At 30.0% G+C, this 26484-nt stretch overlaps 1 protein-coding gene and 1 long non-coding RNA gene across 2 annotated transcripts; one reads left to right on the forward strand and one right to left on the reverse strand.

The window, feature by feature from the left end:
- Positions 1 to 2099: 2099 nt before the first annotated feature.
- LOC121208110 (keratin-associated protein 5-1-like) lies at positions 2100 to 2594 on the reverse strand. The gene has a single exon (XM_041078609.1). The coding sequence runs from the start codon at positions 2592 to 2594 to the stop codon at positions 2100 to 2102; it is 495 nt and encodes a 164-aa protein (XP_040934543.1).
- A 7464-nt stretch (positions 2595 to 10058) lies between these two features.
- Positions 10059 to 11749, forward strand: LOC121207746 (uncharacterized). Its single transcript, XR_005902857.1, has 2 exons — positions 10059 to 11288; positions 11423 to 11749. It is a non-coding gene; the product is annotated as an uncharacterized lncRNA (long non-coding RNA).
- The last annotated feature ends 14735 nt before the right edge of the window (positions 11750 to 26484 follow it).

Consider the following 26484-nt stretch of genomic DNA (forward strand, 5'->3'; position numbering starts at 1 on the left):
AGATTAGAGCCATTTGAAGGGAGTTGTGAGATCTTTCGAGATTTCAAGGCTTCTTAGGACTTATCTTTTAATTTCTTACTGTCAATTCTTTCTTTATTTCTACTTGTGCTGAATCATTATCTAATCTATTTTCTGTTCTTATTGTGTTTTCAGCCTTTTTCTATCTTAAGGAATCAGCCCAAAAATCCCCAATTTCTAGGGTTTTTCCATACTCGTTTTGGGTGAAATTAGATTGTCGAAATTTGGGGAAAACTATCTTGGTGTTCAATTGGGCAGAATCACAATCTCCTTGAGGGTTTCAAGAACCCTAACACTTATTTCTATTCTCAATTTGATTCTTTGCTGATTTGGAGATTTTATTTCAGATCTAAAAATTTAAAAATCTAATCTTTTAATTTTCTGTTTCGTTTCAGATCTGATTGTTTAGGGTTTTCGTAGGAGTTTCTCGTGACTTGGCAACTCGATCTTGGTCCGCGCGCAACCCCGTATCAGACTCCTTCAAAGTTGAGGAGGGTAGTGGCAATAGATTAACCTGCCACAGGCCGGGCAAGGAGCTAATCTTTTCGGAGAGTGAGTCCCCTGTTCCTCCTTCAGCCATCCCCGAGCTTCCTACTGAATTCGTCAATGCTGAGGACCCTCCTACACCCACTTCGACGCCTTTTCCCGCAGGTTTAGGTTTAAGCACTCCCTGCCAAACTTCCCATACTCCCCTGATTAGTGCCCCTATTACACTCCTCCTTCAGGCGAGGTCCAAACCTTCTTCTCTTAGCGTAAACATGTTGGTGTGGTATAGTATCCTTTCTCTCCCTTTGTGGTCCAACAGAAATAGGACAGGGAGTTGTCCTAAGAGTTAAAGGAGTTCACTTATCCTTCCTCCCCCTCCGATGATGTTCACAAACCCACTCAACCCACTCTTTCTAAGTTGGTGGGTTCCTTCTCCATGTTGGCAGCAGAGTGTGGACTCAGAGTTGGACCCTTCAGAAGGCTTGTGTTGAAAATGAAGCTAAGTGGGCAGAATCTGAGAGGACCATTTTTTCTGGCGAGCAATCTCTTAGCCAACTTCACCAGTCATATGAAGCCTTTGTCTGCCAAAACAATGAGCTCACAAAGTCCGTCTCCACTTGGGAGACCAAATACCAGCAGGCCCGAGCAAATTTATTAACTGAAGTGGCATGTCATATTAGATAAAAACGTTGATTGTTAATTGATTTACTATTTCCATCAATTTTAGTTTTATTCGAAATTTTTTCAATAATGAAAACAAAATAGTTATATTCATATTAACTATATTTAATAATGACAAAAGTACCATGAAAACTCTTATATGAAAAATTATATTATATTTTACTCTCTATTAAAAAGTACATTAGATCAACTGATCTTTCTATTAAAAAATTCATCTATTTGGTCTTACATCACATGTCATTATTTGATTATACCGTCAACTACACTAACTTTTAATAGTACAATTGGATGAAATTTTTAATAGAAAGAACTAATTTACTTTTTAATCTAATGTAAAATGATTAATTAATCTATTTTTTAAATAGAAAAAAACAAAATGTAAATCGTATTATAATTTTCCTCAATAATACTTTTACCATTGAATAACTCTGTCTTTTTCCATGCTAAAGATTCTATTCCTCTAAAATAATTTGATATTAATAAGAATTTTTACTAACCCACTTTTTTCCATGCTAAAGATTCTATTCATCGATATTAATAAGACTTTCACGGTTCTTATGAAGAGAATAAGAACAGGTTTGAATATTTTATTTTAAAAATTATAGGTATAATGTGAAAACAGAAAAAGACTTTTAAGGGCATATATGCTGATAACTGTTTACAGTTTTGAGGTTTTATGAAGATAGATAGATGGATAAATGAGTCCATTTCTTGTGGGTGTATAATACAAAATATCCAAGCAACCAAGAGAAACCTTATCAAAGTATTGAGTGAATTACAGTAGAGTTTCCAGAAAATATGAGCCATTCCAGTCAAAAATCTACTGTACATAATCTACAAACAACTGAAGATCAGCAGCAATCAACTGAAGAAGATCACCAGCATTTGGTTCTGGAAAAATTTGATGATCCGATTCATTCGAGGATACATGAGCCGCAAGTAAGCATCTCGGCAAAAAACAAAATAGCTCCATCAAAACCCCCACCCCCGGCAGCTGCACCCTTGGTGGCACATCTGGAACTGCACAATCTACATGATGAACAACCGTTGCCAACCATAATAGAACCATCATTCAAATCAATTCCTCGATCGCCATCCTCGCCAGCTTCACATGCGGGGGCATATCCGTATCCACACTTTCCACTAGATGAATCACGAGGATATCTGCAATCTACGGTAGCTTCACCGGTGGTGGGATATCTGGATCCGAAAGGATTACCACAAGTTCCTGAAAAAGTATCACCACCTGCATCAAATCTTCCGCAACACGACCTGCATCCCAAGGAAGTTTTGCTACAACCGCCATCAGAGCCGCCGTCGTCGCGGCCTTGTTGTGCTTGTATCATCTTATGAAAACCATGGTTGATCTTAATCTCATCAAGTTTGATATCAACTTTTTTATGATCCATTTGCAGTAAGTTCTCATTTTAAATTTATCTTGTTTTTGATGAATTATAATGCATGAAGTTTGTTTTGCATTTCAAAGAAATCATTATGTTTTGATCAAATAAGGAAACTCTGAATTTAATGAAACTATGAATTACTCTTAAAAAGATTTGATTAATGATAATAATTAATTTTAATTTATAAGATCATATTTGTTCTTTATATAATGTTTACAATTATTTTTAACTTAACTTTTAAACAGAAGGGTAATGTATTTCATTACACTTAAATTTATATTTTTTTGTATTTATAATAATATTTATATTAATCGAGTTAACAGCGAAAGATGTTTAAGAGAATCTGTAAGCTTTTACTTTACTTTGCAGCAATGACGGAAGTAATAAGAATTAGATGTAGACGGTCAATTTTCTATTTCATCGGTTGAGCTCTCCGTTCGTAGAAAACAAAATATTAAAGAATAAAGATTTAATTGCACTAAATATCCCTAAGTTATGATCCTGATTTTAAATTAATCCTCAATATTTAAAGTATTCTAATTACATTTTTAAACTATTAGTGTTATATTAATAATGCCTGCTATTATTAAAATCGTTAATTTAACTATTAAATGAGACGTTGGATTCTATGCGACATAATTTAAAATGAAAAATCTAAAGAAAAATGAATTTTGTAAAAATCTTGTTTTGAGGTTTTTAAAACTTTTACAAAAAATATCATTCACTCACTCTTTTATGCTTGTACTTTATTTTTGGTTTTTAGTTTTAAAAGTTATTTGGCAATTCTTTTACTTTTCTTTAAAATTTTAATTTTACATTTGTCAAGTAAGATTATACACGTCATTTAATGGTTAATTAATGGTTTCAACAATAGAAAGACTTGATTGATATAATATTGATAGTTTGAGAATGTAATTAGAATATTTTAAAGTTTGAGGACTAATTGATGGTCATAGTTTGAGGATGCCCGATGCAACAGATATGAGTAACAGATATGAGCCAAAATAATGAAATTTAGTTTTCCCGAAAAACCTTGATCCGTTTCTATTTTTGGTTAAGATATGCCTCAACTCCCTATACTCTTCATTAGGGATGAGTAAAACTTGATTTGATTAATTTTTTTTCGAATTTCGAGTTAATCGAATCAAGTTATTCGAATTTTTTGAGTCATCTCGAATAAGCAATTCGAGTTCAAGTCGAGTTGAATTTTACAATTTGAATAACTCGAATAATTCGAATAATAGATTGATGTAAATACCCTTTTGGTCCCTATCAATTTTGAAAATGAATAAATTGGCCACTCTCAACAAAATTACAAAAAAATTCAAAATAATTTTTAAAAATTCAAAATATTTATAAAATTTAAAAATTTATATATATTTTTAAAAAATATAAAAAATTTTAAAAAAATTCTAAAGAATATATAAAGAAAGTTAATTTTTTTACAGTTTTCTAAAATAATAATTTTGAGGACTTAAATAAGTTAATCAATGATTCAAGTTTATCATACTAAAATATCTTATTTTTTTCCCCTTATTTTGCTTTGAAAAAGTTTTCAAATATATATAGTTTCAAATTTATATGTTATAACATGAAATTAGTTATACTGTAACAAGATTTTAATTTGACATATTTAATTTTTTAATTTGACTCGAACAATTTGACTTGAATTGAATTTTATTTCACTTGACTCAATTCGAAAAAAAATTCAAATCGAGTTAGGATGATAAAGTAGGACTTGTTAAGTTGATTAACTCAAAATTTTTTCATTCGATCTGATTGAAAGCTCACCCCTACTTTTCATTCATTTGGAATTTAATTTATTTACTTTTTATATTTAAGAATGCACGTCCAATTATTAATACGATTAAAATCCTTCTCTTAATTCGAGTCCATTGCAACACTATTTCTTTTGTTACATAGTGATATTTTTATTAGTTCAAAAACATCACACTCAAAGTGCATACATGTATGGATATCAATTCATCAGTACCCTTGCCTTTGTTTGTTACAACCCAACAATTCAAATCTAAAATCTAAATAGAAAATGGCTTAAATGAAATCATAAGACTTTTTATGTTGTACACTTTTCTTTATTTCCCTGAGATTATAGTTTAATTGGTCAGAGCATCACCCTGTTAAGGCAGATGTTGCGAGTTCAAGCCCTATTAGTACAGATAGATAAAATTTTTAAAATACATCAATTGATCCCTCCGTTTTCTGTCAAAGGGGATACAAATGACAGAATTTCATTGTCGAACGATATCTTTATCCTATTTTTTTTATTTTTTCCTCACTAGACTTGTCCTTGGGCCAGGCCAAAGCCCACCCAAAAAGTAGGAAGGTTTGAGAAAAAATATAGGCCTGAAAAATGAGTTTGGGCAAAAAAATAAGACCTGTTGAGAAAATGAGTTGGGTCTCGGGTAAGGTTTTTTGGCCCGCTTGAATTTTCAAAAAAATTATTGTTTTATTGTCGTTTTTCACTATTTTGCTGTCATTTTACTATTATGTTACTACTATTTGGATATTATATAATTCTTATTTTATTGTTAATTTTGCTATTATTTTAGAGACATTTACGTGTTAAATTGCACCTATCTTGCTTAGGTAGATAGTAGCAATATAATAACAAAATTATATTAAAATAATAGCAAAACAACAACAGGAAAAAAACTGCCTTTTTTGACCCGAGCTCGGGTCGGCCTGGCCTAGCTCGAATATACCAAAAAAAACTGCTATTATTATTATTATTTATTATTTTGCTACTATTTTACTACTATGTTACTACTATATTGTTGTTATTATTTGGATATTATATAACTTTTATTTTATTGTTAATTTTGTTACTATTTTTGTAACGTCCCCCTACCCGAGACCGTTGCTGGAGTCAAGCAGGAGACATTACAAAACTTATCTTAGCACTTAAATAGTTTTCGTAGTAAACTATCCATCTGCGTCACGGTCGCTAAAAAAATCATATCTCGAGTTACGAAACTAGAAATCCAATTCCGTAAATTTTCCCTGAAACTAGACTCATATATCTACTTACTAATTTTTTTTCTAGAATTTTTGGTCAGGCCAATTAGTACAGTTTATTAGAAAAAGTCTCCCCTATTTCAGGGTTCGGCTACTCTGACCCTTGTGCACTACGAATCAAATTTCTTCCTGTACAGAAATCCAATGACTATGCCATTTGTTTCAATTAAAAATAGACTCAATAAGGAATCCATACATATAAAGTTTGAGTCCTAATTCTTAATACACAATTTATGGTGAATTTCTAAAGTCAAAACAGAGAATCCAGAAATTATTCTAACCCTGTTTCACCAAAACTTAAATATCTCATAAAATACAACTTTTTTACCTATTTTGTTTCTTCCATATAAAAATAGATTCATTAAGCTTCAATTACATATTTTATTTATTATCTAATTCACTTTATACTATTTTTGGTATATTTTCAAATTTGGGCTACTGTTACTGTCCAAATCTATTTTAGTATAAAATGTTGATAACTAAGTTTATAACATCTTCATTTCTTCTCTCTACAATATTTACCAACACTTCCTCTTATTACTCTTCACTAACATATCAAAACATACCATATTTAAGGTTTTGGTAACATTTACAAAACATACCAAAATATCACTTAACAACTTAGATACTTTCGAAATGACCAAAAGACATCCTAGGTACAATGCCATTTTCCAAAAAGATAGAAACTTCACCAATTTGAGTTCGGGGATCGGCTTGTATGCTGAGTCCTTATACTTTCGTACCTAGCCTGCGCACGGAAACAAACCGTATGCTGAGAATACTCTCAGTGGTATTTCTATAAACAATAGCTTAATCAACTTTAAAATATGGTAATTCAAACACATTATTGCTATTATTCAATATCAATCAGTACTTTAATAATCTTTACTTTATTTACCCTTATTAACATAACTCGGACACTAACGGATACACAGATCCAACCCACACTCCGGGATAAGCACATAGTGCTTCATCGAAACAAATCCAGAACTTTAACATTATAGTACACAAAGTACTTCATCGGAACAAATCCGGAACTTTAACAGTAGTCGACACATAGTGTCTCATCGACTCAATGTCGGAATATCCCAATACTTCCAATTCCTATGACATGTCAACTATATCCGACTAACACGACACTGTTAATAGGGTATTCAAAATCACATTCATTTCAATATGGTAAAAAATACTTACCTCATTCACATATTCATACAATATCAATATCAAATATAGCAATAACGATTAAGCTCGGTTTATAGAAATACAAACCACTATTTATCGAATTTAATCGATATCTTCGTTCACTTTCTCTTTTCCCTTCTTTGATGACGTATCCGGTGCTACGTTTGCTATTAACAATCATACAATTAAAATCATCAATATACTAATTCATAAAACACATTTTCACTTTCTATCGAACTTTTACAAAAATTCCAATTTCGTCCTTTTTCCATTACTAATCTTTTTTCTTTAACTTAAGCTTCATATTCTCTTTAATCAACTCATTAACAATTTCTAACTCATAAAATTCATTATAAAACATAAATTTTGAGCTCTATTCAACTTAATCCCTATTTAAACTAACTTAGAATTCTTTTAATAAATCACTCAATTTTCACTTCTAACTTCAATTTCTATCAATTTAACCCATAAAACCTCAATTTATTCAACTAAATCAATATCTAAAAATTTTCTATTTTTCTTCATTTTAACCTCATACATGTAGAACTTTGAATTAGGCATCCATAAACATAAAAATTATAAGAAAATAAGCTAAAACATCTTACCAATCAAGCTTTAGGGCCTTAATCCTCAAATTTTCCTTTTCTATTTCTTTCTTTCTTTCTTTCTTTCTTTCTCACGTTTGCTCTCTGTAACTCTTTCTATCTTTCTTTCTTTTTTTTTAACTTACTCATAAATCTATATTCAATATAATAATATTAATAATATAATATTATTCTAATAAAATAACTTAATCTATAAGAAAAACTACTTTAACACATTTAATATCTTTACCAACTATTACACATGTTATATCATACATTCACACACATGACACTTAGGGTCTAATTGCTAGATTAGTCCCTTTACTAATCTTTAATCTATAATTAAACTTTTATACCGTATGCAATTTAGTCCTTTAAACTAAATTCAAGCTACTTCACTTAATTAAACACTAAATAACCATTCAACTATAATTCATAAATATTTCTAATAAATATTCATGAATTAATTTCACGGAAACAGTACTCAAGACTCAATTTTCGATACCGTAACTTTCGGTTCATTACAATTTTAGAGATATTTGCTTGTTAAGTTATATCTATCTTAGTGTTATTTAAGCATACATATTGTTTTTTAATTTATTTTCAATTTGTTGGGAAACATTTATGTTAATGTTTTTAGTATTTTCGATGTATTATTTTTTTAAATGATATAAAAAATTAATACGAGTGGGCCGAGCCTGAGTTTCAACGTACATTTTAATCTAGGTCGAGCTTAGGTAAAATTTTAGGCCTATTTTTTGGGCCAAGTCAAGCCCGCGCCTAGCAAACAGGCCTCTAGTAGTAACATCATGAAATTTTTTTTAAAAAGTATTCCAAATTAATCTCATATTTTTTAGTAGCTGAACAAAATAACAAATTATTGATGGAAAATCACGTAATCCATGCAAATACTTTTAACCATCAGGAAAAGAATAATAAAGGAGGACAAGAAAAAATTGATCAAAATAACCCTTCAAAGGTTATTAAAAATTAATGTTATCGATGTGGTATAAAGGGATATTAGTCATGTACTTGTTGTACATTTAAACATGTAGTGAAACTTTATCAAACATCTGTTAAAAAAGAAAGTAAAAAATATTGAGATAAATTTTACATTCCAAAATGATGAAAAAGAGACTAATTTTTTAATAAAAAATAAAGATATTTATCATGATACTAAAACTGACCATGCATAAAAGGATAATATTTTTAATGGACTTAATTATATAACGTATCAAGATGTGATAGATTTTTTTGAGAACGATGAAGTCAAAAATTTTAAAAAAATTGATATTATGTTAATATTTTGTAGTATTTATTATGATGTGTTTTTTTGTCCGTGAAAAATATGATTTTCTTTGATTCTTTAGTTAAAAAAATATTATAAATAAAATTTAACTAAAAAAATAAAAATTAAATTAACAAAAGATATTATATATTAAAGATTAAATTTAGTATTATGTGTTAAATCTATAAACAATTAATTGTCTTAAACCATTAATCAATTTTGAGGTGATGATTTTATTTTCTTAAATTTTTATAATCTTATTTTAGATATTTTTATTCATTTTTATGCATTTTTTTAAAATTATGTATTTTAAATAATTTTACATTTTAAACGTTTTTAGAATTTCTTTTTCTATTTGTTTTGGATATATTTATGATCGTGATTAAATTAATAGAATATGTAAAGTTGAGACTTAAATTTATTGTATTTTTTAAAATTAAGATAAAATTGATAGAATTTATAAAGGTTAATAGGATAAATTTGTTATTATAAAAAGGCCATTTCATTAGTAGTTTAGCGTAAAAATAACCAAAATATCAAATATCGATAATGTTAGTGACTAAAAAAAACACGCTAATACTTAAGTGATCGTACTATTGTAATTTACCCATAAATTAAATTAGTGAAAAATCACACTGCAAATCAAGAAGCCAAATCACCATCTTAGATCGAGAAATAGAGATAGAGAAACAAGCTCAAAAAGAGACACAATTATCGACCCTTACCACATTTACCTTGGTTGGTGCAGAAAAAATGAGACGATTGCGTGGATAATTCTCATTAAAGGACCAAACGAGCGTAGATGGGCAACTTCTAAAGGAAGAATTCAGCATCAAGATGGGGTGACGAGGAAGTTACTAATGTTGCGAGTTGTACTACCAATAATTTTACAAAAAGGCATAAATTCTTGCATACTTAAAAGTGGAGGATAAGCTGGTAAGTAAGATCATTTAGAGAAAACATATTTCGTTCCATTAGTCACTCAAATTAATTTTGGACGGCATACACATATATTAATCCAAGAAAAAGGAGGAGAGACTATCTTGGGCAAATCGAAAGGCAAGATAAAATCTTTAGTAGAATCTTATGAACACATGCGCGTTACAAGAATGTCTAGTACATTTTAATACGGTGGCTTATAGTAATTAATTTTATAATTGAATTTGATATTATAATTGTGTTGAGGATTGATCCGTATAAATAACAAGATAGTAAAAGTAGAGAAGAACGAATATAAGTATTTTACATGAAAATCTTCAACGAGGAAAAAACCACGGGCAAAAGAAGCTTCACTTCTTACTAAATTAGTAAACAAATGAGAATACAATATGGAAAAAATTAACTGAAATGTATTAAATGTATATTATCTAAAACCTCAGATACAAAGCTCAAAATCACAAAAAATAAAAATCAGTAAACAAAATCCTAGATCTTATAGGGTCCTCATAAAGGGATATAAAATATTCTCTATAATTACCACAAAACTTTCATTAAAACTCATATGAGACTACATCTTATTACCTTAAAAAAATGTCCTTATTGATTGGTATATTGAAATAGGGATACAATGTCCTTTAAGTAAACTTATAGATTAGAGTTCTAATATACTAAAATATTCTTAGTAGTACAACTAAAAAAAGATAACAGAGTTAAGAGAAGAATAGAGACACACCCTACACAGTTTGTTATTTTTTTCTAATATGAACCGGTCATGCTATTACTGAAAGAACCTGGAAACAAGCAAACAAACATAGTGTCCTTCGCCATTAAATGCAGGTGCACATGCTACGAAGCAAAACAACCCAACAAACAAAAGCAGAATACAAAAGAAAACCAAAAAACAGAAAAGAAAAGCAGAAAACAAGCAGCTGAAACCCTGCAACAACCCCAGTTGCGCACGCATGTCCAGTAAGGCCAAACCACCGTCAGAAACAGTTCGCGATACACGATCCATGGTGAAGCTACAACAAAGCTTGCCAGTAAGATAACCAATCTGGTCGAAACAGAACTCGAAGAATGCCCTCCATCAGAAGCAGGCACAGCCCCGACGATCTTTTTCCACCTACCCCAGCACAGACTCCGGCCCATCCTCCATCCAAATAACATCCCGTCAGGAAACTCTAACGAGCTAGCAGATGGGCAACCATATTTCCTTTTGTTTTATGTGTTGGAACTTGAAATGCTCGAAACCCAAACTAGTCTCTTCGCATCCCAAACATAAGCTCCCACCATCGACCAATCAGTGGCCAGACTCCGAAGCCTGGAGATAAGCACCGCCGAGTCTCCCTCAATCTCAACCCAATGAAAGCCAAGATCTTGGGCAAATCGAATGGCCTGCACACACGCGAGAGCTTCTTTCTGTAAAAGACATGGCATGTGTTTTTCCCAAAAACATGCCGAGCCTAATAACAGACCTTCAGAATTTCTAACAACTATCCCTGTGCTGGCAGCCTACAGATCGGTAAAAAATCCTACGTTAAAGTTCACGCGAACCTATGGGTCCGCAAGGGACATCCAAAGTGACGAGTCAGCAGTCTTAGCATCCTCTCGAGGAGCGAGAGGGATTCTAGCTCACGCATAAAACCCAGAATAGAGATGAGTATCTTTCGAGTAGGTTGATAAATCCCCTCATGAATTAGTTTATTTCTAGAAGTTCAGAGAGTCCAGATAGTGAGAATAGAGAGTTGTATATGTCTCGCAGAAGTAGCAAATAATTGACTAACCCATTGAATGGTTGTCTTCAGATTCCGGTATTATGTGCCAAGAGTAACCCAAGCCGTGCCAAACTTCCTTAACCACAGGATTGTCCCGACAGACGTGCAGAATAGTCTCAGGCCCACTACCACAGCGTGGGCGCATGCGGTCAGCCCCGATTCTCCGACGAAACAGATTATCCTTTGTAGGGAGAAAATTATTTGTGTATATCCAACATGTAAATTTCATTTTTTCGGGCACTTGAGCCCCTCCAAAGTTGTTTGTAAAGATTTGTTGTCTGCCGCATAACACCACTGTATCGATCATCTTCCCCCCGAAAAATCATGCAATAACAATATGTAACTGCTATACGGATAGAATAATCGTCTGTGCTATCTGGGAACCATTTCCAACAATCCAACAAATCATAAGAAGCCAACGGGATACGTCGAATAAGATTAACAATCGGGTCACGAAAACTAGTCCGTAAAAACTCAACAATCAAATCTGCTACGCTGTCAATCCCACTAACCCGATCCATCTATATTTTGTAGGGCCGATCCCTAAGGAGCCAAGTATCATCCCATACCAAAATCGAATGTCCATTACCTACCTGCCAACCACAACCCTTTTACAGCAGACCCTTGGCAGCCCAAATGCTTCGCCACACAAAGGAAGGTTGATTCCCTAACCCAACCTCCATAAAATTGTTATTTGGAAAATACTAGGCTTTAAGTACTCTGGCCATTAAAGCATTTGGATTAGTCAATAGAAGCCAACCCTGTTTGGCAAGTAGAGCAATATTCACCTTTGACAAGTAACGTGTTGAGGCCAAATTTTGAACAAAAAATAAAACCTAAAACTACCCAAACCCCAAACAGACTTAAACCCACTAAACCTAAAACAATGCAGCCCAAATCAAAAACAAATTAAATCAACCTAACAGCCCAAACCACAAAGACCTAGCCCACCTAGCCCCCCCAAAAAAAAACTAAAACAGAAAGCAGAAACCCTAGGAGCCGCCTCGCCCCTGTCCCATCGCCCCATGCCTGTCACGTACACCGTCTGCCACCACCACCTGCTCTACTGCCATCAACCGACCTGCAAAATCAAGCAAACACGCAATAGGATTAGGGCATTGTAAATGGCTATAAAGAGCCAAGTCTAAAACCATTTGGGGAGAGGATTTCGGTTCTTTTGCAAATACAAAATATTCAGCAATATCTTGAGAAATACAAAAAAGGGTATTCAAGTTTTATTCTAGCAACATCAAAGCAAAGGAATAGTGCAAAAATCAAACTCAAATATCACGAATCTGAGAACCGAAATACCAAAACCTAAGGTGATTTTAATTTCATTTTAGTTTCGTTTTTGGGTCCATTTTCTCACGTATATATATATTAAAAACATATAAAAAATATAAAAAAATAGAATAAAAGACGTATCACGCAGTGGCCGACGACGGCGGCCAGCGGCGATATCATGGCGTCTCCACGCCGGATTCTGGCATTGGCCCGAGAGAAAAATGAATGAGAAATCCTTTTTTTTTTGAAGCACAGGGAAAATGAATTTTTTATAAAAAAATTTTACTTTTATAACACTAAGGAAACGACGCCGTTTCATTAGGCCCCCCACACGCCCAAAACGGCGTCGTTTTGGGTGGCCGACCCGAAGACCCGACCCGCTCCACAAGAGGATCCGCGTGTTTCTACTAATTGGGATAATTCGCGTGCGGTCCTTCTGCATTTTTATTATGTTTTAATCTAGTCATTTCCTATTTCTTAATTCTGTCTTTTAATTTTAACTTCGTTTCAATTTGGTCCTTTGACCATTTGGGGGAGGGACATTGGAGCGACGTCGTTTCGGGGATAAGGCATATTTCACAATCGGTCCCTCCGTTTCATTCGCGTGTTCTATTTAGTCCTCTCCTTTTATTTTTTATTTTAAATTGGCCCTAAACTTTCGCTTTATGTTTAATTTAACCCCTTTTTAGTTATTTTTACTATTTCATGATTAAAATTAATTGATCATTATTATTATTAATATTAGTGTATAATTTTATTATATATGTATGTAGTATTATTTTTTTATTATTTTATTTTAGTATTATTATTATATTATATTTACTTATTTGTGTTTCATTATTATTTCTAGTATTATTATTATTATTAATATTAGTGTATGTTTTATTATATGTATATATGTATATATTTACATATAGTATTATTTCTAATTATTTTATTTTAATATTATTATTATGTTATATTTACTTTTTTGTATTTTAATATTATTACTATTATTATTATCATTGTTAATATAGTAAATGTTTTTATTATATATGCATATATATATGTATTTATATAGTAGTATTTTTAATTACCTTATTTTAATATTATTATTATATTATACACTTTCCTTTTCATGTTTATTTATTTATTACTTTATTACTAATTAATTTAACTTATTAATTATTATTATCATTATCACTATTGTTATATTTATTATTATTACTTTTATTATAATTATTATTATAGCTTTTCTTTTATATATTTACGTTTTTTATATGATACATTAATTCTATTTTATTATTTCAGTATTTATTCGATTACACTTTTATGTAATTTTAAACTTTGAAAATTTTCTATTATCCTGTATCATTGTTTTGTTTCATATAATACTTGTCTATATTTATTCCAATATTATTTTATCATTTTTTACTTAAATTATAAGTTTGTTCACACATATTACATAATATTTGTTATTTTTATTATCATTATCATCATCATTAACATACATATATACGTTTGTATTCTTCATGTGCATATTAGTATTTTTACCATTACTACAAATACTATTTCTTTCATTATTTTATTAGAACATTATTTTTATTATTTTCTTTATTGTGAATATTATTGTTATTTTTATGCTAATATTATATTTTAATGTTTTTCATTAATTGTATCATCACTTGTATTGTTTACAATTTCCTATCGTAAATGATATTTTTTATGTTTTTAATCAATTTAAAAAAATAAATAAGGCAACGTACTGATTTCAACACTAAGTCGCTGATTTCATCGCTATGTTGGGTGGATATCATTGGCTCGTGTTAAAAATGAGACGTCCTTCTAAAACCAAAAATTTCAAATTCTCGTATTTTAATCGGATCGCAACTAAGTATTAAATTAAACTTGTATTTTGAGAATTATGACAATACGTGTTTAACAAGATACCAATCTTGGGCGTCGCGAGGGTGTTAATACCTTCCTCGTGCGTAACCGACTCCTAAACTCTATTTTTTTCTGGATTTTTGCGTAGACCCAAATTCGGCATTCATTTTGTTCAAGAATAAATTTTCTTTTCTAAAAAGAAGGTTTATTAGGTGTCCGATCACGCCTAGAAAAATGGTTGGTGGCAACTCATTTTTTTTTAAAACTGAAATTCTATTTTCAAATTTTCAAATTTTCAAATAATTACCTCAACTAACGACTAAAACGAAATTTTTACGTCGCTACCTTACGAAAACCCAACCCACCAACTTCCTTCAAATCACACAAACCCTCCTAGGACCACCAATGGATCCCTTTCTTGGTGGTTGACTTGCCCCCCCAGAACCGACACATCAAACCCTCCAACTCTTTACAAAAGGAACTAAGGAATAAAAAACAATACATCGAATATAACGGGATAACTTGCAGAATCGACTTGATAAAAACAATCTTGCCACCCTGTGAGAGGCACATAGGAGACCACCGCCCTATGCGCCCAAGAAACCGATCTTTGATAGCCCGAAAAGCCCTTCGTTTATTGGTACCTACCACAATAGGCAGCCCCAAATAATTCCCAGGATCATCAGTGCTCCGAACATTCAGAACATTCTTGATAGCAGTATGAGTCCCCGATTCGATATTAGGGCTAAGAAAATAAGAGACTTGTTAAAGTTAATTTGCTGTCCAGAACACTACGCATAGTCACGCTGTCATCAATCGTTGCCTCACCAAAACTTAAGCTGTCATCAGCAAAGAGTATCCGAGGCCCCCTACGATTCACTTTAGTCTTTGCATATATATATATATATAAAGCAACCAAATCACCAAAAAATTTAAACCAAAGTGTTGCCTTATAATTGACTACAAACTTTAAGTCAATCTAAGTGTTTAATATATTTTTTATTAAAGTATGCTTTAAGTTTGTATATTTTCGTTAATTTAGTTTATTATTTTTATTTCAAAGAATTAGTTTTTTTACTACAAGTTCAATTATTAATATCATCAGATCTTTTTTTTTTAAATTGAGGTCTATTACAATGTCATTTTGTATGTTGCATGGCTATCGAGTGAGTAATTTTTTTATTATTTCAAAATGTTAAACCAACGAATTTAATAAAAAATTTTTGATGGTGTTAATAATTGAACTTTTATTTTTAAATCCAAAAAGTAAAAAATTAAATTTCTAAAAATAAAATGAAGAGATCAAATTTCAAATATATAAAAAATACAGTTAAATAACATGTCATTAATGTAGAAGTTGTGAAGGCTATCTAAGAGGGCATCAAATTCTACTCTGATAAGGAGAGTTCATCAGCTTTTGCTTAAGGATAGACAATGAATCTTACAACACTTCCCTAGAGAGACTAATAATTATGCTGATTACCTAACTAAAGTGGCCTTTGAAAGGGAAGAGAGTTCATCAGCTTTTGCCTAAGGATAGACAATGAATCTTACAACACTTCCCTAGAGAGACTAATAATTATGCTGATTACCTAACTAAAGTGGCCTTTGAAAGGGAAGAGAGTTCATCAGCTTTTGCCTAAGGATAGACAATGAATCTTACAACACTTCCCTAGAGAGACTAATAATTATGCTGATTACCTAACTAAAGTGGCCTTTGAAAGGGAAGAGAGTCTACAATTGTCTGAAGTTTCTCCAAATAGAGATTTCTCTTAATTTAGTTTAATGTTCGTGTTTGTTTATTTCTCACCAAATATATATAGTTTAAGTATCAAATAATTATTTAAATTAAATAAGTATCGGAAAATGATTTATTTATTTCCTTTTATATGAGTGTAGTATTACGATTCCTAATGTTTATTTTTTAATATAATGTCTAGAACTATCCCCTCCTCAACTTTAAATAAGAGGACAATGCGTTTTAGCACACTCAAATCTACATCCTCATACACTGTTAACAATGCTAATGCCAATTGAGCTAATACTCAATTAGTTAGAATCAATTTTTTAATCTACACTAAATTGATTCAATTTGCAATTTAATTAATGAAAAATATTTAGATTTAATAACAAAATCTGTAAATGTTAATATAAAAAATAAAAATAAAATTCTAATTTATTTTAAATTGTAAAAGGAGTTCTCAAGTAGAATTTTTTTAATTTTACACTCAAAGTTTCTATGCTTCTGATTTGAGGAGCACATTTTCACTTTTAAAGTATTTCTGGCTCTTAAAAGTGGAGCAAATTTTAACTTTTAAAGTTTTGAAGCCTCTTGTTATAATATCATATTTTTATTTTAAAAGTTTCCATACTTTAGAGGGAGAAGCAATGATATTTGAACCGGATTAGGTTAGTTAGTTGAACTTATTGGATTGAAAATTAGTTAAGATATGATTTGATGATTGACCAAATCGATTGAATCGTATTTTTTATTTTTTATGAATGTTTAATAATTTTTAATTGAACTAATCCGCTCAACAAATCGATAGTTTAATTGATTTAATTGTCGATTCAATCCTTAAAAACATTTGAGAGAAGCATATTTAATTTTTAAAATTTTTTAGCCGAGTCTATTTTTAATTTTTTAAAATTTTTATTTCTTTTATTTAGAATAAATCATAAAATAATATATTAAATTTAGTTTAACGTTCAATATTATATATAAATTTTAATTTAATTAAAATTTTAAAAATTATTATCACGTTTATTGATATTAATATCATTTTATGTTTATTAGATGTATTTATTATTTATTTTCTTTATCGAGTAAAAGTTTTTTTTGGATAAAATTATTATTCGCTGTAGGTAATTATAAAAATTGAATTTGGTCCGAGTCATAAATTCCGAGTCATCTAGACATTGCACTTGATCAAATTCGCCCTAGATTCTAATTCAATGTACTCAACTTTGATTTGCAAAATTGAATTTTGATTGGGCCAAGTAACTCAATAGGACACTAATATTTTAGGTCATATTTAATAAGCTGAGACACTAACAGTTAGAAAATTAAATATTTGAAAGAAGGTATATTTGATATATTATTTAAAATTAAGTACGAATATATTTGTGTAGAGTGTGTCTCGTATTTTTTTGATAAATTAGAGTCGAAACAGGATCGATGTCACGACGAGGCAAAGCACGATGTGGCGACGTGCTCCCACATAAGTCGAGTCTTTTTTCACAGTTAAATTTAATTAATCTAGGATATTTTAGTCATATTAGCACTTCGAATTTAGCCTATAAAAAGGGTCTTAGTAATCTTAGAAATTATGAGGAAAAAGAAGAAGAAAAGATTAATTCTTTGACAGAGTTTTAAGAGCAAGAGCGAATCCAAGGGGGTTGGCAGGGCCCCAATCCCCTAAAATGGAAAAATTTCTATTTAGGTGTTTTAAAATTTTTAAAATTTTAAATTAATAAAGATGAAATTGTCACTTTACCCCCTAAAAATGATAAAATTTTGATTTAATCCTTTAAAATTTATATTTTTACTATTGTACAAATTATAATTTAATTTCGACCCCTCAAAAAAATTTTCTGGCTTCACCCTTGTTTAAGAGAGCTTTGCTTTTCGGATTAAGAGTTTTATTTTGATTTTTTCCATCTTGGACTCTTTGTTGGTTTGCCGATTAGTGAAGTTTCGTTTGCTCGTGATTTTTTATCCTATTTATTGAATTTTTTATGTAAATATTTGTGTGTCAAATTTTCTATTCTCTTTTGGTTCTTATTGATTGCTTATACGGATTTACCTCAAAAGTTTAGCTTTGAATTCACTATAGTATTAAATTGGATATTTAAAATCTTAAAAAAAATCTAAAAAAAAAAAGAAACATTCGGAAAAAGTAAAAAAGAAAAAAGAAAAAAAGAAAAAGAGAGCCAAAGTTTGACTGAGTTCCATGTTGAGATTGGAGGGATTAAATTTCTCAGATCCAACGGTTTACATCAAAGATCAGAAGTGATTGAGTTCTTCAATTCCTGACACGTATATGATTGGTTGGCCTTTTGGTTTTAAGAGTTTTCTATGGTGGAAGCTTATGAGAATAATTTGGTGAGAGAATCTTAATACCCCAGAGGCTAAGATGGCATCTAACTTTATTGCAAAGATGCCCCCATCTCTTTTATATATAAAAAAACATTTTTGATATAACTTTTTAAATTTAAGATTTTTTTTATTGCATCCTAATATGAGAATGAATGGGAAGTGGTTTTTGTGTTTTTAGTTGTCAATGTCAAATCATAAAAAGAAGAAGAAGAAAATAATAATTCGATGTTGATTATGTCACGTAAGATTTGTATTGAAAAACATGAGTTTACCTTTTAATCAATTTAACCGGTTTCAATACTAAAGAAGGAGAGAAACTGATTTCCAGAGAAAAACAATGTATTACCCACTCAATTTTTTTAGTTTATAATGACTTGATCAGACGATTATAATCTCTTTATTTTTATCTCTTATCCATAACCGTTAGATTTGAAATATAGTAACCTAATTAAAATTATTAATAATTATATTTTACTTCACTTATTTTCACTAATCATTTCATCTTAGCATATTTGAAAATATTTATTTTGTTGATTGTGATAGATTATTGGACTCTTAATTTCAACAAATTAAATATTTAATAATTGAAAGGTGGTAAAAAGAAAAAAAATGAAAATATTTAAATAATCTAAGAATAATTAGAAAAAAAAACAAAATTTAAATAATCAACAAAATATTTATAGAAAATTTTATTATTTGATATATTAGGTTGATTATTTAAATATTTTCAACTATTTATTTGGTTGATTATTTAATTTATTAGGTTGATTATTTGATTATTTTTAGAAAAATATTTTGTTGATTGTTCATTTATTAGGTGATTTAGTTGATTGTAATTATATATGGAGTTAAAAAAGTTTACTACTAATATATCAAGCTTTACTACTTTTTTATCGTGGGAAAGTCAAGGAGCTTGTAGGGTTTTCGACCCTTAAAATGGAAAATTTTTATTTAAGCTTTTTATAATTTATAAAATTTTAAATTAGTAATAGTAAAATTATATTTTGGTCCCTAAAATAATAAAAATTTAATTTAATCCTTTAAAAATTATAAAGATATAGACTATTAAAATAGTAAAATTATATTTTTACTATCGTAAAAATATATAATTGAATTCTGATCTCCTAAATATTTTTTTTGGCTCTGCCATAGTCTCTTAATAATATTATTTTCGAAATTCAAACATAATTCTTTCTTAAAAATAGAATTAAGATAAAAATTGAAACATAAATTCTAAAAAAATTGCAATGAGTAGGTTTCTTGATGGTTTCTAAGTGGATTCTCTCTTCTTCTTTTCTCAAGAGTAATGCTTTTGGAGTATGTGATATCCTATTTTATAGTAATGTTGATTTTTTTTTTATAAAATGCCAATTGCCATATAAGTAGAAGTTTTCTTCCTAATGAAAAAACCCTACAAATTAAAAAGGCTATGCATATAGTATTTTGAGTATAAGCCTTTGGTGATAAATTCTCTACACAATTTGATTTAAAAATTATGGTTGATTCAGAAGCAAAACTAGGGGTGTTAGCAGAGTTCTAATTTTCTTAGAATAGAAAATTTTTCATTTAAATTTTTGAAAATTTAAAAATTTTAAATTAGTAAAGGTAAAATTGTACTTTAGCCCTTCTAAAAATATAAAAAATTAATTTAATCCTTTAAAAATTATAAAGATATATGCTATTAAAATGGTAAAATTATATTTTTGCTATCGTAAAAATTATAATTTAATTTTGGCCCCCTAAAATTTTTTTTTTGGTTTTGCCCATGGACTCATTAGATTTATTTTTATTGGATCATATTGAAAAAAAAATTGCTGTAAGCACTCTATAATGTGGTTGATTAATTTATGTAAGATGAACACAATATTTTTTTTAAAGGAGATGACACATTATTATTCTTTAATTTCTATTACTATATTAATTGGATTGTTTATTTTTAAAAAAAATATTATTCAGTTTCCTCATATTGAATCTATATTTAAATATAAGTATAAATTTTTTAGGAGAAAAATTGGGTTGTTCAGATTCAAACTCTAAACTTGATTATCCAAATATATTTATCGATAATATTTATCTATAAAAAACACATACTTATATCTAATACTTGTCTTTGAATTTCGATAACACACTTCTTAATTTTTAACGTGAATATTTAGTATTTAAATTTGATTTCAATATTCAAATTAATATTTATAATTTTTTTATTTAAATTGGTATTCGAAGTAGATCTCCCTTACACATTTTAGTTATTTTTGTAACTCCATTAAAATTGAATGAGGTGGATAGTAAGTACATTAGCAAATGATACATGTCTAAATTTGATTAGTTTAATATTTTAATAATGGAGTTACAAAAATGTATAATGACTTATTTGGTCCTCCAACTTTAAAAAAAAAATTATCCATTCATTGAATTTTTTGCTTCTTTTAACTCTTAAACTCGTGTTACTTATCAAATCACCCTAAAATGGATGAAAAATATTAACGTATATTAATTTTGTTGACGTGTTATACACGTGGGTGTCACGTAAGTAATTAATTATTTTTAAAAAGGCTAAAAATAAAATTTTAAATTTTTATATTATTTTCAAATTTTTGAATTTAATTAATTGATTACATGATACCCACGTGGTAATCCACATATATGCTATGTCAGTAAGTTAACAAATGTTAATATTGACCATTTATTTTTGAGTAATTTGATAAAAAAAAAAGGCAAATTTAAGGACTAAAAGAGATGAAATATAAATAAAGGACTAAAATAATAAATTTTTATAAAATTAGGGGACCAAATAAATTATTATACCTTATTAAAAATAGACTAAAACATACTACAAAATCAAATTTAAATACCAATAAAAAAATATTAATTTAAATATTGAAACCAAACTCAAATATAAAAAAATAAAAAAAATCTGTAATTTGTTCCTATATCTGCCCCAGTGATCTTTTTAAATTTCCCTACCATTCCTACATTTGTTTTCGATTTTTTTTTCTTGAACAAATATTAGAAAAAAAAAAGAGTAATTTTCCTCAAGGGTCTCCCTTGAAGAATTCTTATGCACAACAGCCAGCTGGGATCACAGATGAAAGCAACAAAGAAGAGCTGTCGTACATGGGTCAGGAGCAGAACCAGAACCACCACCGCCAGCAGGCGGAGCAGCCGCAGCAACCACCTCTTTCAGTTGGAATTTCTCCGGAACAACACCCGCTACATCCAGACGACGGTTACCCTTTAGAGAGCAGGGACAGTTCTAATCATAAAAGACCATCAAATAATACTAGTTACGAGGAATTCGTTGCAGCAGAGGAGGAACGACAAAGATTGATATTATCAGAAGATATGGACAGTAACGGGTTCCCAAATAGCTGGCCGAAAGTATCACCACCACCTTTTCTTCCAGTAACGGTCGCTCCGCCAACAGTAGAACCACCGTCTCCGGAAAAGGATTTTTCTCCACCCACTGTTACTCGGAATATAGAATCACCACCTCTACGTCCACCACCTCCTCCTTCCAAATGTTGTATTATCTTATGAATATCTCTGAAAATTGATTTTTTTTTCTCGTGTACATTGAAAAAAAAAATTACGGATATAGATGAATACTAAGTTATTTAATAAAATATACATTTTGAGGAGCGGACTTCACCACCATCACCGTAGTAATTTATTTTGTTAAATAATATGATATCTAGACATATTTATAAGTCGCGTTCTCACAAAATTTTAAGTCCATTTGATAAGCTTGAACTTGACTTAATCCGAAAAATAAGTTAAAAATTTTTGAAGTACACAATTAACCCTTCCTCATAAACCTCTTTCAAATCTTAATTTAAAATATTAAATTTTCTATCTCATCCCTCTATCTTTCTCGCACATCTCTCTTTTTATCGCTCTCATCTCATCTAAGATTGAAAGAATCTGATAAATTCCGTCCCCCTTCCCTTCAGTTTTTTATGTTTTCATTCCATATCTCCAATTCAATTGAGTGAAGGATAAAAGAAGCAAAGGCTGAGACAGCTTTGCATTTAGCAAAGAAAGTGGTGTTATGAAATTTTTAGGGCAATTGCTTGGATTTTCACTTTTTTTTTCATTGTTTTTATTACTTTGAATTGGAATATGATGGGTTGGATTTGGAAAAATACAAAGGATTTGGATCAGTTTTAAGTGATTTGGGCCAAAAACAAAGAAATTTTTTCTTTTGGGCCAGGATATTTGGCCCAAATATTAAAAAATCGGTTGAACCAATTCATCCGATTAACGGTTCACAGTTCAATCGCGGTTCAAATCAATTAACAAGACCAATTTTCCTGTATATTGGACCGCTATACTGACTAGTTTATGGTTGGATAAGCCAATTCGGTTCAATTTCAAAAACATTGAAGAAATCATATTCTATATTTATTCTATGGTAGTATAAAAAAGATGTCAACTTCATTAATAAAATTGGAACTCAAATAGAAGATTCTAGAAAAAGCTTGACGTCTCATCCATCCAATATTAAATCTCGAAAATCTTTATTTCAAAAAGTCAATTTTTAAGATCACATCAAAAAAACTCTTGAAGCGAACTCAACCATACAAGATTAGTTTTTCCCTTAGATCAAACTCTTTTCAAGTTGATCTTATCAATGTAAAGAATCAATTTTATTTTTAAGATCAAATCTCAATTATGCTTGAAACGGACCCTATTTATTAAACATAAATTTTCAAAAATTCCTGAATCCAATTTTTTTAATAATCTCATTATAGGTTCTGATCATATCCGTTCTTTCCTTATAAAATGCTTAGAATTACCTATAGCCTCTTCCCAACCCTTGAATAGAAGAATAATACATTTTAACACACTCAAACTCATATTCACATATATTAACAGCAATACACATATATTTAACGATGCCTTAATCTTATAATATACTTTTTGAACCCGTTATTCATAGACTTTCATTTAATGTCTTTTTTACTTTAGGTGTTTAATGTCTTTTTTACTTTAGGTGTTTTCTATGGGTTGGGACACTACGACTCAAAAAAATTTAAAATTTTTATTTAAACATAAAATAAATTAAATTAAATTTAAATAATTAGATATCACATATAAATTATTAAACTATTTTAAAATTATGTATTTATAATTTGAATTAAATTAAAATAATTTAAACTCAAAAATTAACTTAAACCGATTAAATTAATTAAATCGAACAAATTGTACAAATATTTAATGGAATTGTACAAATTGTATATAATCGAGAATGACTAGAATTGTAGTGCCACGTGAAATGTGTGGAATCTCACTTTAATCAGATGTAAACAGGTGGGGAGTGTAAGCACTAAATTTTTGTCTGACTAGAATTTGTGTTTAATTTTCAAAATTTCAAAAAAAAAATTTAAAAAATAAAAATTGCATTTTGACCTCTAAACTTTTCCTAAATTTCATTTTGACCCTTAAACTTTCTTTAAATTTCACTTAGACCCCTAAACTTTCATTAAATTTCATTTTAATCCTAAATTTTCTAAAAAATACATTTAGCCCCGGAAGTTTTGCTGCATTTGTGATTTGGTCCTTCAGACAGGTTACGTGATTTGGGGCACCCACTTCCCAGATTTTCAGGCCACAAACATGGGTGGCTGCTCATTCTTCACCTACCACCTGCAAAAAGGAAGCAAATATCAACTATAAAATGGGTGAGTTGAGTCTCAGGCCACACGCTGAGGTCTTTTCAAATTCTGTTTTTAATTTCTGTTTTTTTTTAATTTCTGTGTTTCAAAAAAAAAATCAACTCATATTGCAAGAGGTGAGTTGAGCCTCAGGGCACGCTGAGGTATTTTCAATTTCTACTTTTCAATTTCTGTTTTTCAAAAATCAACTCATATTGCGAGAGGTGAGTTGAGCCTTTTAATTTCTATTTTTCAAAAACCAACTCATATTGCGAGAGGTGAGTTGAGCCTTTTTCTATTTTTCAAAAAATCAACTCATATTGCGAGAGGTGAGTTGAGCCTTTTGCAAATTCTGTTTTCAAAAATCAACTCATATTGCGAGAAGTGAGTTGAACCTTGGCTCACGTGCTGAGCTATTTTCAATTTCTATTTTTAATGTCTAGTTTTAAAGAGTCAATTCATATTGCGAGAAATGAGTTGAGCTCAGGATCACATGCCGAGTAAAGAATAAAGATTGGACAATTGAACAAAATTTAGTGCTTTTAAGTCTTTGCACTATCCTTGTTTCACAATGATGAGCAAAGAGGGGCAGTTGTAAGCACTAAATTTTTGTCCGACTAGAATTTGTGTTTAATTTTCAAAATTTCAAAAAAAAAATTAAAAAATAAAAATTGCATTTTGACCCCTAAACTTTTCCTAAATTTCATTTTGACCCTTAAACTTTCTTTAAATTTCACTTAGACCCCTAAACTTTCATTAAATTTCATTTTAATCCTAAATTTTCTAAAAATTACATTTAGCCCCAGAAGTTTTGCTACATTTGTGATTTGGTCCTTCAGATAGGTTACGTGGTTTGGGGCACCCACTTCCCAGATTTTCAGGCCACAAACATGGGTGGCTGCTCCTTCTTCACCTACCACCTGCAAAAAGGAAGCAAATATCAACTATAAAATGGGTTTAAAACCCCAAAATCAAACCCCCACACCCACGAAAAAAATCAAAAAAACTTGCAAAAAGAGAGATTTTTTCGAAGGAAAAAGAAGAAAAGAGAAGAAAAGGAGAAAGAGGAGAAGAAAAGAAAGAGTACCGGCGTCGGAGGAGGTAGCGGCGGTGCAAGCGGTGGTGGAGGCTAGACTTTGAAGAAGAAGAAGGAAGAAGAAGGAAAAAGAAAAGAGGAAGAAGAAAGAAAGAAAAAAGAAAAAGAAAAGAAATAATAAAAAATATTATAACAGTCGGGTCAACTCGACCCGACCCACCTACGACCCGAACCGACCCAGCAGCCCAAGAAAAACAACAAAAACAAAAAAAAAGAAACAAGCCCAAAAAAAAAGAAGAGCAGGCCATTTCTTAGCAGACCAGCAGCAGCCCAAGCCCAGGCCCAGCGTAGCCTAGCAGGCCAGCACCAACAGGCCAGGCCCGCACGCACCAGCCCAGCAGAAGCAGGTCCAACGGGTTGGCCCAGCAGAGAAAAAAAAAGAAAAGAAAAAGAAGAAAAAGAGAAGGAAAAAAGAAAAAAAAAAGAGGTTCAATTCGTGTAACCCGTTCGACGAAGCTCGTGTTTCGGTAGCTTTTCGGTAATTTCGTTTATTTTATTTTAATACTCGTATTTTTATGTTATTTCGTTTTAATATTATTAGCATTTTATGCATATTTATATTTATATTTTTAATTTAATTTGATTTTTATTTTATTTTATTTTAAATAATTTTAATAAATAAGGCAACGAATCGATTTAACATAAAATCGTTGATTTCATCGCTATGTTGGGTGAATATCACCGGTTTGCGTTAAACTCGATACGCCCTTTTAAAAATAAAAAAATATTCAAAAAATTGTAATTTCAATAATCCTCGTGCTTTTAAAAATTCTCATGTTTCAAAAATCTTCGTGTTTTCAAAATTCTAGTGTTTCAAAAATTTTCTTGTTTTAGAAAAAAATTTCGTGTTTTATAAATTTCCGTATTTTCAAAAAAATCATGTCTTTCAAAAATTTTCGTGTTTTCAAAAAAATGACCGTGTTTCAAAAATTTCCGTGTTAAAAAAAATCTTCGTATTTTCAAAAAATTTTCGTGTTTCAAAAATCTTCGTGTTTTCAAAAATTTCGGTGTTTCAAAGATTTTCGTGTTTTCAAAAACTCCGGTGATTTTTAAAAAAAAAATCGTTTTCTAAAAAATTTCCGTGTTTCAAAAA

Source organism: Gossypium hirsutum, chromosome A10 (genome assembly GCF_007990345.1).
Source record: "Gossypium hirsutum isolate 1008001.06 chromosome A10, Gossypium_hirsutum_v2.1, whole genome shotgun sequence".
NCBI classification, from domain to species: Eukaryota; Viridiplantae; Streptophyta; class Magnoliopsida; order Malvales; family Malvaceae; genus Gossypium; species Gossypium hirsutum.